General features: G+C 27.5%; 1 protein-coding gene across 2 annotated transcripts in view; it reads left to right on the top strand.

Moving 5' to 3' along the window:
* LOC111623765 (protein SSUH2 homolog) overlaps positions 1-13,265 on the top strand; it is a 48,394-nt gene extending 35,129 nt beyond the window's left edge. For both annotated transcript variants that reach the window (XM_023366461.1, XM_023366462.1), the window contains 9 exons: positions 3,382-3,454; positions 3,518-3,647; positions 3,724-3,784; positions 3,899-4,086; positions 4,565-4,659; positions 4,782-4,874; positions 7,509-7,611; positions 12,103-12,207; positions 12,300-13,265. In XM_023366461.1, the coding sequence (XP_023222229.1) occupies positions 3,382-3,454; positions 3,518-3,647; positions 3,724-3,784; positions 3,899-4,086; positions 4,565-4,659; positions 4,782-4,874; positions 7,509-7,611; positions 12,103-12,207; positions 12,300-12,446 (995 nt within the window). In that variant the 3' untranslated portion in view covers positions 12,447-13,265. The remainder of the gene's footprint in view (positions 1-3,381; positions 3,455-3,517; positions 3,648-3,723; positions 3,785-3,898; positions 4,087-4,564; positions 4,660-4,781; positions 4,875-7,508; positions 7,612-12,102; positions 12,208-12,299) is intronic.
* Positions 13,266-17,988: the final 4,723 nt, after the last annotated feature.

Below are 17,988 nucleotides of genomic sequence, written 5' to 3'. Positions count from 1 at the left end.
CGTTTTAGGCAGGTTTTCATTTTATTCGGGTTCTGTTTTTGGCAGGTTTTATTGTATTGGCATTGGTTTATGATGATTTTAAAGTTTTATCTATATTTATTTATGTTTTTATATACCTGTTTATATACAATTTGTAATTTTATGTTTTACTTCAAAGCAAAAAATTATTTAAATTTTGTTTGGTAAAAGAAAAAAATAAAAATAAACTTTGTTTTTATAAACTTCTGGTACAATTCTATTTTTAGGTCAGTGATCAATTTTTGTTGGAAGTGAAAGTAAACCGAACAATTTATTATAATCTGGCTGAAACGTATTTTAACTGGTTCCTACTGCAGTTAAATGATAAAAAAAATATCGAATAAATAACATTAAAATAAAGTTATTTTTCTTCCCGTCGTTGACAGATTTATTACTTTCTTTTGCCAGTTAACGCTTCGTATTATACGATGTTGACAATTTTTTCATCAGATTCGAATATATAAATAAAGTGAAAAGTGGATTGCAGGTCATTTGTGAAGGAATGAATTACAATAAGGAAAGATTCTGCAATTTTTTTTTCTATTATTTTATGAGATTTTTATCTTCCGATGTAATTATTTTTTACCAATGAGATAATAACTGGAATTATATACAGTAATACCTGTCCGAAACGGAAACCTTCTTAAACGGGGAATATTCTTCGGAATGGAACGATTTTTTGTTTTAAAAAAATAATCTGTTTAAAACGAAAACCTGCCAAACTGGAAAAACATATTTGGTACAGTGTGATTCCGGTTTATGCAGGTTTTACTGTAATTAGTACTAAATAAATATATAATTGTTTTTAATTATTTTCAGGATACAGGATACAATAAACAGGATATGGCATATTTCCAATTGTATTTTACAAGAGATGTTTACTGTCAATATCACATTTACTGGTATTTTCTTTGGGGTTATTATATTTTGGATTTTAAAAAATTGAAGAAACAGCAAATTCTTGCAAGTTTAAAGTACTAATAAGACAAATTTTTCGTTTTAAAAACAGAATTACAAACACTTTCAATAATTTGAAATAATGCCTGTTTCTGATAGCAATTGCCCTTAATAGACATCAACTTACAATTAAATAATTTACAACTTAATAATAATACCCTTCTGCTGCTCACTTTCTGCCAGCCCACATGTTGTAAAAAAAAGTAAAGTGTAAAAAGTCACAAGCAGTTGACCACTGGATGAAATAGAAACAGGCACATCAGACTCAAATATGAACAACCATGGGGTAAAAAGGAATCGAATTTAATACTTGTTCTTCTCGGCTTTTTCTTTTTTATTTATTGAGTATTGAAGTGTATATGACTGGTTTGCATACTACATGCAAGGAGCTGTCTTATCAATATGGCAGCTTCTTACACAATAATAAGTTGCTAGTAACATTGAACTATTGCATTATTACAGTAGGCTGTCTACCTATACTTTCACAAGTCAGAGTGACTTATACTCAGACTATGAATCCCTGATTATTATACATTTATTATTATTTCATTACTTATTTACTTAATTAATTAGTCTGTTTATTAAATTATTAAGTGCACATATATTTAAAAGATCTATTTCAACTAATTAATTTGTTGTAATTGTACTAATGTACTTTTTAGTCATATTGGCCAACTTACATTGGTTTTTAACATTTAACGATATTTTTGTATGCGTTTGCTTTATTATTATACACAATACGACTAACTCAATACTCTGAGACAGTTGAGATTTCTAATCAGTCTTCACAAGACCCAGAATTTATATTTGGATTTAAATTGAGATTTGCATTAAGTTATAACTATATCACTTCCAGTCTCTTATCAACAGACTGATACTTTAAATAGGTAATTGAGTTTTAATGTAGAGATTCATCAAGCTTGAAATTCATAAATCTTAGTATTAAAGTTTTTTAATCTTTCAGTTATTTCTTGAAAATGTTTGATTTAAAAATATACATTTTTAACATAACATTTATTATTTTATGAACGTAAATGTGATATTTTTTTACTTTTGATTTGAAGGGGATTGATCTCTTGTAAATTAAGAATGAAATGTAAATTCTAAATTCAACTTGATCATTTCTCCCTAAATTGCCATTTTCATTTAAATGGTGATTACTTTTTACAAATGCTAACAGAAAAAAGACAAATAATCAATTGTTTGTTGAATTTGCTTGGCATTGAAAAGGTGGTTATTTCCCATAAGTCAAATTAACCCGAAATTGGTGCATTATTTTGACTTTTAATCTTGATTTTGAAAATTATTGGAAGACGACAACATCCTAATTATTTTAGTACTCATTTTAGCATTTCTAATAGAAAATATTCTAAAATATTTCAATCCGTTTTTATTGAAAGAATTAAGATTATAACTTTGCTTTATGTTAATGGTGCATAATAATCATTGCATTTATTTGTGTAAAAATTAGGAAATAAGTAAATATAGTTTTATAAATTAACACAAGACTGAATATTAAATATACAAGATGGTTGTAATTAAATTTTTGGGCTGCAATTTTTAAAAGTTGCAGACCTATAAATTTCCACTAGTATCCATTTATATATCTGTCTGTCCTTCCGTAATCTTGAGGACGGAGTTACGTAGATGAAAGTCAAAACCAGATATAGAAAGCTTAGGGGCAGAAGGCCCCAATTAACTGTATACAATCTTTCCATGCAAGCTGAAAGTCATGTTATTTCAATTCAAAAAATTTCTCTTGAATGGAGTTAGATAGATGACAGGCATGACTCTATTGTTAACAGGAAAAGTATGATGTACAGGGGCAAGCCACTACTAAAATTGAGAGCATTGTGATGAAAAAATTTCATCCCACGTTAGGACGTCACAATAAATAATTGCTTGTCTATATTGATAATGCGTAGAGCAGTAAGTAGTAAGTAGTTTTCATTAATATTTAAAAGATATATTCTCTAAGTCATTCGAAAAACAATATTTTTCTAAAAAATTAGTTGCATATGATGCATGTATTTGAATCAGGAGAATATTTACAGATGTAAATTTACTGTGTACTTATTTATTATATAAAATATATTGCTTTTTTATTATTAGAGGGTGCTTTTTAATAAAGTATTAATGTTGAAATAATAGCATTGCAACAAAGTTATATGGAAACCATTCAAAAATACCTTTTCTTCCTTTTAAATTCTTTATTTTAACAATTTAACCATAGGTAGCCAAATAATAAAATGGTACTCTTTATTGTACAGTGCATTTTTTTTATAATATATGCATTTCTACTCAGATCATACATATTTATTTTATACTTTTGTAAATATTAATAAACACATGCAGTATATAATAATTTTAGAAAGTTAATTTTTTGTAAATACTTTAATTTTACAGTTGATGTACCACCACCAGTTGCACATGTTATGCCAGAAGATGAAGAAAATTTAAATAGATTACCTTTGACATGGTAAACTTTATTTTTTTAAATAAATAATTTAGATATGGTTTCCTTACATAATGATTTTTCTAGTGAGCCAAAACTAACAGAGAAAGAAGCTCGGCAAGCTTTGAATAAATATGTATCGAGACATTGTTGCTATGGAAAATCTGTGGCACGGGATATGTCCATTACTAAAATCAATCATTCTTGTGCCTTTCATGTATTGTAACATATTTTTATTTTTACTTTAAAATCTAAAAATACCATATGATTTAAAATTATTACATTATTTTTAGTATACCCTTGAAAGTTTCACAGAAAAGAGACAAACTTCGTGGACCTTTGAACCATATACAGGTGAATTATGTAATTAATAAACTATTTATTATGGTGCTTTAATTATAATCTAAATTTCATTAAAAATCTACAAAAATAAGTATATATTTTAATCAGAATTTTGTTTTAATATAGGTGATCCCATTAGCAGCATTTCTAGTGGTACACCTACTCTACCTTGGAATCTTCCAGCTTCACCTCCTGCATTGTTTCAAAACAGTAGTACCCAAATTGAAGTGCCTCATACCGCAGTCGTTAAAACATGCCATACTTGTGGCGGAGTAGGGCGGAAACGATGTTTCACTTGTTCGGGAAATGGTTGGGTAGGTTATTCTAGTATGTTAAGTTGATTATAATATGATCTGAGTTATACTTACATCATTCTGTAAGGAAAAATACAAAATATTGCTTGGTCATAAATAAAGCCTAGATCTTGCTGCAATTTTTCTTGAATTTAATTTTATATTTAGAAACCATATTTATAAATACACCAGACACTTGTATCTAGTACTGTTTAATCACTTTTATAAAAACTAAATATCAAAAGACATAAATATCAAAAACTTTTATAAAAGTTTTTAGAACTTTTATAAAAGTTTTTGATATTTATGTCTGGTAGCTATACATAATTGTTTAAGTAACCATATTTGGCTAGTGTGGTTACACTTTAGAACCAGTTATAATCTAATTAAAATTAAGAAAATAAGACTTTTGAATAATACTTTTATGATTTAAAGTTTAAATTAAATGCTTTAGTTTATAATGTCATTAAAAATAATAATAAACTAGGTTTCTTGTTAGGAATACTGCTATTCATGTCATGGAGATGGACGTAGAAGTTCATTTCAAGGTGAGAGTGAGAGATGCTTCCAATGTCATGGAACTGGTCGTCAGAGGTAAGTTTTAAGTCATAATTATAAAGCTTTGTTTTTTATAAAAAATTCAATAATTAGAATTTATAACTTTTCAAAATCCACAAAATTGAAATTGATTTAATAATCTCTCATTAACTTTTCAGATGTTGGAAATGTAATGGGGATGGAATGTCAGCATGTAAATGCTGCACTGGAACTGGACAGATAAAATGCTTTATACAACTTCATATAAATTGGTAAAATTTTAACATAATTTACTCTTTATTGGTACACACCATTTACAAACATACTTTTAACTATAAATAATTTCATACCAATGATTTAGCCACAAAATGCATTCATAATTGCAAATATGTTAATAAATGATACTTAGAACTTTTGTTTTAGTATTGTATACTTCTGTTTTGGATCTACAATACTAGCTATTTAAAGACTTTTTAAGGTTGCATCTTGAAATAGTGTAATCTGTTCATTGAAAAGAAATTTCAGTCATTAATCAATGTCACAAATATATAACATTTATAATCTGAGTTTTATATTTAAATTTTCAACAATTTCATTTATTTTAAGAAGAAAAACAAATATCTAAATTCTACATAATCAAAAATTTACTTTTCATCATATTCAGACTTCACAGTTGGTCTCTTCATTAATGATGAAACAACAGTTTCAGTCATTGGGCTGCAATTGAAAAAATTGTAGACCTATAAATTCACGCTATCATCCGTCTGTCCATCTGTTTTTTCTTAATCTCAAGAATGGAGTTAGATACAAGAAAGTCAAGACTAGATATCGAAAGCGTAGAGGAGGAGACCCTGATTAACTATATATGATTTTGATGCAAACCAGAAGTCAAGTTATTTCAATTCAAAACTTTTACCTTGAAAGAAGTTAGATAGATGACTAGCACAACTCCATTGCTAATGGAAAAGTATGACATACAGTGGCAACACACTACAGTACTAATTTGAGGTGGAGAACATATATCTTAAATTAAATAAATTAAAAATTGCAGCCCAGCATTTTGATGATGTCACAATAAATAATTGCTCGTTTGATATTTAGAATTTGAAATAATTTCTTAAAAGATGTTACATCTATCTTAATATTTATTATTTTAATTTAAACATAAAAAGCATAATAAATTCAAATCACATACATTTTTATATGAACGATTTTATATCTTTTTTAGGTTTATTTAAAATTATATTTATTTAATGAATGTGATATTTTTCTTAAAAACAACAATGAAAACTAGATATAATGATTATTTTCTGCGATAACTTTTTATCTTGGATTTAGTTTTAAAGGTTTTCTTTATAAATTACACTACTGTTTCATTGGAAACTGTCACTTTACTATGATATACTGTCATCATTACATTTACACTAAAGTTTTATTCAATTCCAATGCTTCCTTCTTGATGTGTAACTTTTTATATCAGTGAGTGTATTTTTTTTCTATGATTTTGTTACAGAGCCAGATATTAATAGCACTTGTCTACTACTTAGGACATTTTATATTTTTTATTGCCTGTCTCTGTTCAAATTANACATTCAAGTGATGGCCAAAGAAGTATGCACAGAAATAGTGGCTTATGTGATGAATCACTGGGATGATTTTTCAAGAGAGGGTTATTTCTATCAAATTGCAAAATCTGTGCGGGCGAAGCACTGGGTTAGCTAGTGATAAATAAAACAGAAATAAAATGAAGCAATATAAATATTTTTTTGTTTAGCTGCTGTTTTGGATTTTTTGACACACACTATTTACAAATAAGCAAAATAGAAAAAGAAATATTTGTGACAGTTCTGTGACGAAATATTTTTTTTTCTATTTTGTTTATTTATAATTACAGCTAGAAACAACTATTAATGGAAATAAAATAAAAAAAAAACAAGGAAAAACAGAATATTTGAGATAATAATCTCTAAATTGCATACCAGTATCATAGTGTTTATGGTAGTGCTGCTTATGAAAAAGTATTATTTCTATTCTAGCAATTTTTTCAATTTTAGGTATACCACCAAGTTTTCCTCACAAAGTTGTGGTAGTATATTTATTTGCATTCTGTCTTAAATTGTAAGATTAGCTAAATCCATAGTAATTAAACAGTTCTTATCAGGCTGTATCAGCATATATCAAGTTTGGATTATATATAAATCTATAATATTGAATATATGAAATTAAATTATTTTGTTTATTTTTGTATCATTGTAAGTTAAAGTTTTTATATCCACAGATCTAAATCTATAATTTCTTTCTTGACTATAATTTTTATTAACTACAATTTAACATTTCTTAGTTTTTTGTTCTAAGTTTTTCAGCAGTTCCTATAGGATACAGTTTTTCTATTCATATAATTTTAGCTTTGCTCTATTTAATACCACATTTTTGTTAAAGCCTATTTAGCTAATGTTTTGGCCGTTTTTAAAATATCTTATTTAGTTCTCATCAGTCCTTTTCTTTAGATTTCTCTTTGTTCTTCCTATGTATTTAATAGTAACTGTATAATCTCTTTCATAGTTATTGTTTCATAAATTATAGATTTTCATTCATTATTTTTAGTCAGATATGCTTATAGTTTTTTTAATGTGATACTTTTATATTGCATTTCACTATTTCTTCAAAAGATAAAACCTCAAACAATTATAAGAGTCAAGAAATTCCTATAATTATTCAAATATTTGTCTTCTGGATTTTATATTCTGTTTAAATAAGATTCTTATATTAAAACAGATTTTGCTATTTCTTCAGTTAAAGAACATTAAAATTTAAATTATTTTAAACATGAATTGTAATAAATACAATATATTTTAATGTTCTAAAACGTTTTATATTATGGTGAAAACAATTTTGTTATTTTTTAGGACTAATCATGTAGATGAACATATTGTCGATCGAGCTTCAGTCCCAGATGAAAAATTGAAAAATGTATCTGGCCAAGTTGTGCTCTCAGAAGAACATCCAAAGGTTTTTTGTTATATTTTTTCTTGTTTAAAGTAACATATATGAATAATAAAAGTTAAAATCTGATTATCATACATTTAAAAAGATAATGCCCAATTTATAGTGTGACCTTTCTGGTCGGCACTTCCGTAGTGCCTTGTCAGGATTGACACCACCGTGTTTAACGGAACACGGAAGCTGAGATGGCGATTACATCACACCATCGCGTGAGTGGTCCCATACGTGGTCAGACGGATTTGTAAGGTTAACCGATGGAGAGACAACATGTGGAAGTGACTGAGATACACTTAACAATTAACAAGGGTTTATTTTAAAATAAATTGGATAAAGTATTGTCGCAAAGAGAGAGAATTCACATATGTTTGCGTGGTGATAAATACCTTTGGTAATAGATATCCCGGTCGGGTCGTGTTGAATAAGAGAACAAGGTAATATTTCGTCTTATGGGCTTTTTCAGTATATATCCCGGGGTGAAATATCCAGTCAAAATGTCCCTTTTGATTTATCCAGACTCGATCATGCACTAACCCACACACAAAAAAGGATATCCTATGGGCGATTATTAAATGGGTGACGATCCTATGGACTACGATCAAATGGGCGACGACTTCTTTCCTCTCTGAGGACTAAAACGGTGACTAACTCTTTTCGGCTGTCTCTGGTGATATCCACCGACGATTTCGGCTGTGCAAAGGTTAATAGTTCACGAGAAAGTGTCATGTTGCCTTCGAGAAAATGTAACGGGAGACTTTCTCAGGTAGCTACGAACAACAATCGTTGCATAACTCGCACAATGTTACTATTAAAGACTAGTTCTAATATAGGAATTTCTGCTATCTCACAATAGTCTTTATATTTTATAGTCCAGCTTATGGAAAAAAATTTAAATACAAAAGAATAAGAACATTTTTATCTTTATTACTTAGGATTTGTCAATTTGAAAAATGTATTTTGGAAATTGCTCTCAAACTTTTAGAACTAAAAGCACAATTTCTAATTTTTGTAAAATAAAAATGAATTAAATATCTAAGAATGAAAACTTTAAAATAATTTTTTTATTTTGTTTATAAGCAAGAATTAAAAAATGTAAAGTAGAATTTTAGTCACAACAGACTGGCAAATTGATTGGATTTTGAGAATAGAATTTATGTAAAAATATTTTTATGGGGAATAATTCATTTAGTTGTCTTACATGCCTTAAAATTTATATTTTAGATTTGCAATCAGGTATGGAATTAACTGAACTAATTTTAGTGACATATTTTTATCTATTACATCTTATATATGCTTTTATATTCATGAATGTTCATGCAAATTTTTGAACATAAATCACTAATGTAATCATTCAAAACTATCTTATACTTTTGTCCACTTTAGACGTACTTGTGAACTAGAACTTGTTATACCGAGAGAAAAGAAACACACAATTTCCAATTAAAATATATTTATTTGTAATGTAATCTTGTAAAATATATTTTAATTGGAAACTGTGTGTTTCTCTTCTTTCAGTATAACAAGTCATAGTTCACAAGAATGTTCAAAGTGGACAAAGGTATAATATAAGTGTGAGATTAGCTACAGGTAGGGGATTCCTAACCCTTGATCAGCCCCAGGTTGGTAAAACCTGTCTTGTTGTCTTCTGGATGGCTCTTCTATGAATTGTTGGTGGGATTGCAAGATCTGGCCAATGTCAGGATGCTGACACCAGTTAGGATAGAGTTAAACACATCCTAACTCGTGTATTATACACAAAGGTTGAGTAGGAGGGTCTTAAATTATTGAGTGGGGCGGTCGATAAGCAAGTCAATCGGTGTCTGGTTTTCCAAAGAAGATAGGCCATAAACAATGTATAACACAAGTTTATTTTAACTAAATCTAAGATATACAAAGAACTACATAACATACAATTGAATATGATATATATAGCGAATAACTATATAACTCAACGCAATTAGTCTACTTCCATATGGCACTCACACCGACAGTCCGTTACTGTCTACTAATTTCTATCTACCTAAGCTATGTAGATTGAGAGAGAGTTTACAATGGTCTAATTTAAATACCTTTGAGAGATGTGAGTCTCAATCATTGTGGAGGCATACATGATGTTCGTTCTGTCAAGTGGAAGTGGAACCAAGTTGTTGAACTGTTGTCTTCTCCTGTGACAGGGTCAGGTCTATTCTATGGAGATCAGTGTGGCACTTATAGAAAGTAGAACTAGGACAAATGCCCTGAAGTGCAGGTACTGCATCCTTATATTTGTTTTTAGCCTGGAAAAATGATCAGGTGATCAGATGTTTAATAATGAATCTGCAGATGTGATGTCAGAGGTGTCTATCATTGATGCTATAACATTGCTGAAATGCAGCTGTCATTGCCATATATGGTTCAAAAGTTGCAAGTTTCATTCTGTTTATCTGTTCGATAGTCCGCCTAATCTTCCTTTAACCAGAGCCTGTTTATTGTAATGCTCTGATGTTATACTTTTATTACGGCTGTTGACAGGAAAGCTGATATTCAATCTGTTTTCTATTCAATGTTTTCTTAACAATCAGAACAGAGAATTAGGCCTAAAAATTTCTTAAATTTATGCAAAATCAAGTGCTCAATCTCATCAGCACTTAATTAAATCCGAATTACATCAGTAATTAAGGATAAAAAGCACATATCATTAAAAAATTTAAAACTCTCCTTTTAGAGTGGAATTTTATAAGTCAGAAAGTTTCAAAATTTCTGCAGATTTCTATCTTTTGCTAAAATTCTGCAAAGAAGTAGGTATGAGGTAATTTTGAATTTATGAGGAAAACATTTTTGTGTTTTTATCTTGGAAAATAAAAGTAATTTTTGCATACTGAAGCTTAGATTGTTCAGTTAATAGCAATATTTGTGGATAAGAATTTTGTTAAAATAAATGATGGTAAAAAGTTTAACCAGCAGCTGTAATTTTTTTTTAAGAGGCTTTTTGTAATTATTTACAAATAAACAACTTTAAGTTACATCAGTGTTTCTCAACGGGGGCAATATTGCCCCCATGTGGGCGTTTTTCCATGTTGAGGGGGCGATTTGTAACAATTTATATTTTGGGGGTGAAAAACAATTTTCTGGACAATACAGTAAAACATTATATTAAGAATAATTAGATATTTTATTCGTTATATCGTACAATAATTAAACAAATAACATTATACTAGTCACTAGTCTGTTCAATGCAGTATGAATTTGGCATTAGCCTTGGCCCTCGGCATCGGAATTTTGAAGTGAAGGGGGCGATACTACGTAACGGTTTCATTGAAGAGGGCAATCCTACGTTGAAGGGGGCAATGATTTGTTAGAGGTTGAGAAACACTGAGTTACATAAATAGCATTGTTACAAGATTAATCCAGTTAGTTCTATAAAAAAATTTTGACTAATTGCAAATGCACAGAAATTTTAACATAAGGCACTTAATTAATTATTCCATATAGAAACAACATAAATTCTATTTTGAAGATATAACCAATTCTCAAAATTATGAATTAAATTTTATTATGAGGTTCTTAATGCTTATCTATAGGTAAAAAATATAATACAATGTCACTTCACGCCACAACACGTAAGTGTTATAATCATAAAGTAAAAAATAAATAAATGAAAACAAAAATACAAAAATGAGCAATTTGTGTTTCATTTAGTTTTTAAATTTGTATTTGAATCAGACAGGTAAATGTAAAATCCTTGCAAGTGAAATGTAAATTTGTAAAATTTGAAATATTGGAGTATTTTTAAAATTTATAATTGATTTAAACAACAACTGACATTCAAGATTGATGATTAGTTTAGTGAAGTAAATTTTACTCATTCTCACTTCTCAGATTTTAATGTCAATAAGATGTTTTCTTAGTAGCAATTAAGTATTTTGAAATAACTAATTCTTTGTTTGTATGTCTTATATTAATTTTCCCTTATTTTCTATATTTTAAATTATTTTTTGTTCATATTTTCTGAAAGAATTTAATGTACAGTACATTATATTATTTTTCAAGAATGTTTCATAAATCTCAACATCATACTATCAATTTAGCAAAGTTATCTTTTGATTTATCTAGTATTTCTAGCTTGATCTTATTTTTTTAGAGTTTTTTTTAAAATAATATTTATAACTAATATTATATATTGTCTTTATAATTAAGTAAATTCAACATAGACAATTACCACAACTAATTATTTTTTATTTTTTTAAGTGACGTTATGTTAATTTTCAAGAATAAAAACAGTTTTCTGAAAATATACTTTTTTCTCAGATACTGAGGAGAAATTTTTATATTTAAATTTCATTTATTTTAATATTAAATTTTTAAATTAATGAGTTACTAAACTTTAGAAAGGTATAATTAAATGAAAAAAGTTTCTTGAAAATATGAAATTAAATATATATTTAGTATATTTATTACATTCCCAAAATTTATTCCTGCATTTATTAATATATATATATATATATATGTTTTTGATTACAGTTGAAACCAATTGATCATTTTCCTGATACAACTATTAATATGGCTTCCTTACAACTCATCCAACAACATTCTTCATATTTTGTTACTGAAAAATTACTTATGCAGGTATGATATCTTTTTCTCTCCATATTGTTGTTTCCAAGAAATAGAATATTTTTGATATATAATATTTAATAGAATATTTTTGTTTTTTAAAGCGCCATGAAGTCCGTATTATTCCAATTTCTACAGTATATTATCGATGGAAGAATTTTGAAAGTTCTTTCAACATTTATGGCTTTGAGCATAAAGTTTATGCTCCTGATTACCCACAAACATGTTGTTGTGGTTGCACAGTTTTGTAATTAATAATCAATATTTTATTGATATTTCTATTTTAATTCATTTATATAAGAAATATTTACTCTTTATAGAATGAGAATTTTTTATTTATAATTCTTGCCATTCCATAATTGTTTTAATCTATTTATACTAGTCTTTACACTTAATATTGACTGAACATTAGGTACTCAAATATACAGTGATCTAAAGCAATTTTTTCATTTATATAATTTCTTAAGTAAATTTTATCAAGTATTAAGAAATTAGACATTGAAAATTTGTAGTATTTGTATACAATCCTGTTATGAAATTACTATTTTTATAAATTTCTCGAATACTCAGCATCTATTTCATTGCGTTAGATGCCACAAACTTAATTGAGAAATACAATTTTGACCATATTAACACAAAAATATGTTTCAGTTAATAATTTTCTTTTCTTCTGAATTGCAATATTTTTAAAATCAAAAAACATATATGAAAAATGTTTTTAGCTAGTAAATTACTTTGTTGGTTATTAAATTAGTTTTGAAACAAGTCAGCACTGTTAAAATGATTCTATACAAATTATAAAGGCAAATTTTACAAATTCAAAATAAAATGCCAATATAATTTGAAGAATAATACCATCTGATGATACCAATCATAACAATCTGTTCTGATTGATACGATTGGTACGAGTCAAAAAATTTATCCAATGATTACTAGAATTAACACATTATTGTTTTATAATACAGTCGACCCCCCTATAACACAGTAGATATGTTCCACTTTATAAGAATTTCACATTGTAGGAATCCTTAAATACATGAGCCAATCACAGCCTGGCACATGTGCAGTATATGGACTATGGCTGTTTGAAAGGTTTTCTTCCATAAAATTAATTGATTCTAGACTAATTTGACTCAACATTTCCAAAACAAGTATAATTTTTTGGGAATAATCCGTATAAACTATGCTATAAACAAAAAATTGTAGGATTACTTACTGAGTGTGCACCGTTCGATGATGCCATTGCTTAAGCTTGTTTTCGTCGCGGAGCAGTGCACCAAACGGTGGGTGCATTTTCTGATAAGTTATTTTTCTGCAAAAAATTCGTTGAACTTTGGAGACATCATTAATAGAAATAATTTTTAACATTGAATAAGAAATGTTTTTTTCACAAGAAATGTATAAAATTACAGTACTGTGTTAGACTTATGGTACTTAATTTATATACTGTACAGACAATAGTAAACTCAACTTACTTGCCTAAACTCTCTGTAGCATGTAAGTAGTTTGGCTGCTCGTCCACTATTGGTCCAGATTCGACCAATCCTGTCGCAACACGAGTCAGCGATGACATTTTACAGCATTTTGCAAGTCTCTTTTAGTATCTTTATACGAATACAATCGCAATTTTTTCGCCGCGATATATGAATCTGCATTATATGAACCCGCGTTATAGGAGGGTCAACTGTAATTAATTGGTTATTTAATAACTTGGAAATTTTAATTTACATATTGCTATGCCAAATATGTAATGAAAATCTCTAGGAACTTTAATAATTTTGTTTAAAATAAAAATTTAATAACAATATGAAAATTCATTTTAAGTATCAGCCATCTGTTATCTTTGAAATATGACACAAACTTCTTACCATATTTTACCTGTTATTGAAAAACTAAATTATGCATTCATTTAAAATGCAACCTCCGAATTGTGTTCAAACGTAAAAAGCTAGTGCAATTATATAAAGCTATACTTTTTTTTTTTAGCTTTATATAATTGTATATAAAGAAAGCTGTAATAATTCTAGCTTATTCATAAAAAATTACAAGAACTCAAAATTTTTAATTTTATTTTTTAGATAATAGTTTAAGTTTTAGTTATATGTTTTTATTTTTAAAAGTTACATTTTTATTCTTAAATAAAATGTAAAAATTTATTGTAAATGCTCACTAATATAGATATATAAAAATATTATTCTCAAGAAGATTATATTTCTGAATAAGAAACATTTCCATTATAAAATTTAAACTAAAAAATGTTAAAACATTCTATTATTTTTTTGCACATCTATAACTCATATAAAAGTATTTTAAAATTGATAATATATNAAGGCTTATAGATCAGATGTATTTTGTTTGTGTTAAAATCTGGAAACCAATTGGTTTTAATAAGATGTAACCGTCTACCAGAATTTGGAAAATGTCGGAGAAACTAAAACATTTACTGGTCCCAGATAATATGTAATACCACATTGTCATTGTATTATAATTTATACTTGATATTTTAGTTTTAGTGTATGGGTTACATTGAGAAATTGTAAATGCAGTGCACTGCATATGTTGGTTATCCCGTTGTATTGGCAGGTTATTGATATTGTATTTGTTACGTTGTTACCATGTGTTTGTAAGCTGATGAGGGGTCCTTGTACCCGAAATGCATACTTACCTAAATTTGATACGTGATTATTAAAGACCAACCTTTTTTATAAAAGTTCTGGTCCTTCTTTCAGTTGGCCTTGGTGTGATAAGCCCTGCAAATTGTTATACCCTATTTAGGTTATCTAATTCTGTCTAAAGTGAGTCATTGCCTACTTTAAATGGCCATATTACTGAAATACAGCGCTCTTACTATTAGTTTAATTCACAAGTATTTTGTTGCGAAATTAATGAAATAGTCTACATTATATTTTAAAATTGATAATATATTAACAATAATATGAAATCTGTATTGCAAGTTTTCATAAATATCAATATAAACAATCTTATTCATGGAAAAGATTCTATTTACAAATTACTTCAGGATTATCAAAATTTAAATACAACATACTGAAATATGTTGTCTAAACTTTTTCTAATATCTATGTAATGAAATTTGTATATTCTTAAAATATTATAGCTTTAGGAATTATAAAGAAAAAAAAAGACATTGATGATAAAATCTGTTGCTATGATTGAAGCTTTTAGTAAATTGAAGGGATATTAAATGTTTAAAAAACATATAGAAATAATAATAATTATATGCTCTTTAAAGAATTTTTTAAATATATGTAAAGGGATATAAATCAAAAATCTACCATTAGTATTTTAATACTTCATATTTTCTTAAAATTTAAAATTATATCTGATATAAATATATCCAATAAAATTATGTAGTAATCAAAATTCGTATATGTAAAATTTATTATGTGAATATTATTTTTATTTTGTTGTTGTTATACTACTTGTCAGTTAATCAGTCAGGATTTTTCAATCCCAATCAAAAGATACCTACATATTTTGATCTCCATTTATCTCTGTTTTTTGAATCATTCTCTTCTAGGTTTCTATATTCATATTTTCCTTTATTTCATTCATCCAAATATATTTAGGTCTTCATCTTTACCTTATGTGGTATCCATTCCAAAATTTCATGTTGTATTCTCGCTTTTCTCATTTTTTAAATGTTTTTACTATTTTAATTTTTCTCTTATCTCTTGCACTATATTATGTTCTTTCTGCATTAATTCTCTAATTGTTTTGTTTTTATTTTTTTTAATCAGGTTATCTTGATGATCTCCAATAATCTGTTTCTATTGTCAGTAATTTTTTATTAATATTCTGTATTTCAGTTTTGTAACATATTACATTCTATATTTTCAAATAGTTTTATCATCTTTTTTGTTTTTGTAATTATAGTATACTCTTGCTTATTCAGCCCTTAATCATCCAGCCTATCAATAATATGGCATATGACTCAGTGTAATTGCCTATGTGCTTCCATTTTCATGAAAATGTTAGTTATGTCATCATTTCATTTTTCTGTATGCTATTGCATGTCAGCATGCTGTATTATTTGCTCACCTATCTCCAAAAAGAATCAGTACTGAAGGGTAACAAGTTAAATCAATGATTGCCTTTAGGTCTATAAAACTCTCAATAATCCAGCATTCTTGCCAATCTGGCACCCTTCTTTGCAAGGAATGATCATATTAAAAAGAGGTTAGTGTATGTTATTGATAATTTTCCACGGTACAGAATTCAACATATCTGTCATTGTTCTTTCCTTTCCATTTACTCTATACCAGCATTTCTCAACCTGTGACCTGTGATGATGGGACAGGTGGTCTGCAGGCAGACTTAAATTAATAAAGATTAAAACTTTGTTTAATGATGATTTAATTTTAATAATTTACTTCCAGTTTTGATTAATTATGTCTCCATGTGTATTCAAAACATGCTTTTGGATTTATTATGTTATAAATGGCACAGTATGTCCCAAATGATGGTAATATACTCACAAGTTTAAAATAAATGAACAATTTCCAGCTCAGCATTAAAATAAACAAGCAATTATTTATTATTATGATGTCACAACAAATAATGGCTTGTATATTTTAAAGCTGGACTGCAATTTTTTGTCGCAATGCTCTCAATTTCAGTAATCCCTGTATATCATACTTCTCATGTTAACAATGAGATCATGTATGTCATCTATATAACTCCATTCAAGAGAAAAGTTTTGAATTGAAATGACATGACTTATAGTCTAAAACCAAAAGTTCACATACAATTAATCAGGACCTCCTGCTCCTAAGTTTCCCATTTCTGATCTTGATTTTCATCTATATGACTCCATTATCAAAATGAAAAAATGGACAGACAGACAATGCCAGCAGGAATTTATAGGTCTGCAATTTTTGAAAATTGCAGCCTGATTATGCTTACATAACTTAGTAATCTGTAGAATTTTTTCAGACATCTTACTGGTCCTTTGGCTTAAAAAGGTTGAGAAATGCTGTTCTGTACTAATATCTACCTATATGATAGATCCCAAATATTAAATTGTATAATTCTTTTTATATCCTTCAGTCTTTCATTGTTTTCTTGTCCCAATAATACTATATATACTGTTTTCTGAAATGAATCCGCATTTTCCATTTTATACATTTTCCCATTTACTACCTACACATGTTGATTTTATCTTCACCTTGCACAATTATAAAGGTAAGAAAAAAAGAATTACACAATATGTAAGATATTTAATTTAATGTCACAACATGGGCATTGTAAATAAAAACTATGGAACAGTGAAAATTTCTGTATTGATTATTTGCAATTCAGTTGAAGAATAATATTAGAATTCATGTATATAAATCAAAGGAAGACTAAAATGTAGTAAATGATTAATGTAAGATTTAGAATTACTAATTTATTGTTTTGATATTATTTTAATCTTGAAAATGTTTATTATTAATGTTACAAAATATCATATATCATTGGTACTTCAAAAGATGAATGTACTCTATCAAAACAGATATCAAAATTAAGATATTTAATTCTTTTTGTCTCTGTTTATCTCTATTCTTCCAATCATTCTATTCATGTTTTTCTTTAATTCATCTATCCAAATATATTTAGGTCAAAACTGTTAAACTGTTTGGGCGACTTCTCGCCGACTGCAGATCCCTAACATCAAAACAACTAAGCATCTTTACTTTACAAGAATAAATAGATCAGCATAACTAATGATTCCAGACTTATGGGACATATTGTATTATTATCTAAATTAAGAAATTATTTAAAGTATGACCATTT

Source organism: Centruroides sculpturatus, unplaced genomic scaffold (assembly GCF_000671375.1).
Source record: "Centruroides sculpturatus isolate CEXI.00-Female unplaced genomic scaffold, Cexi_2.0 scaffold120, whole genome shotgun sequence".
NCBI classification, from domain to species: Eukaryota; Metazoa; Arthropoda; class Arachnida; order Scorpiones; family Buthidae; genus Centruroides; species Centruroides sculpturatus.
Note: the sequence above shows the minus strand (reverse complement) of the source record. Positions and strands in the feature narration are given on the sequence as shown.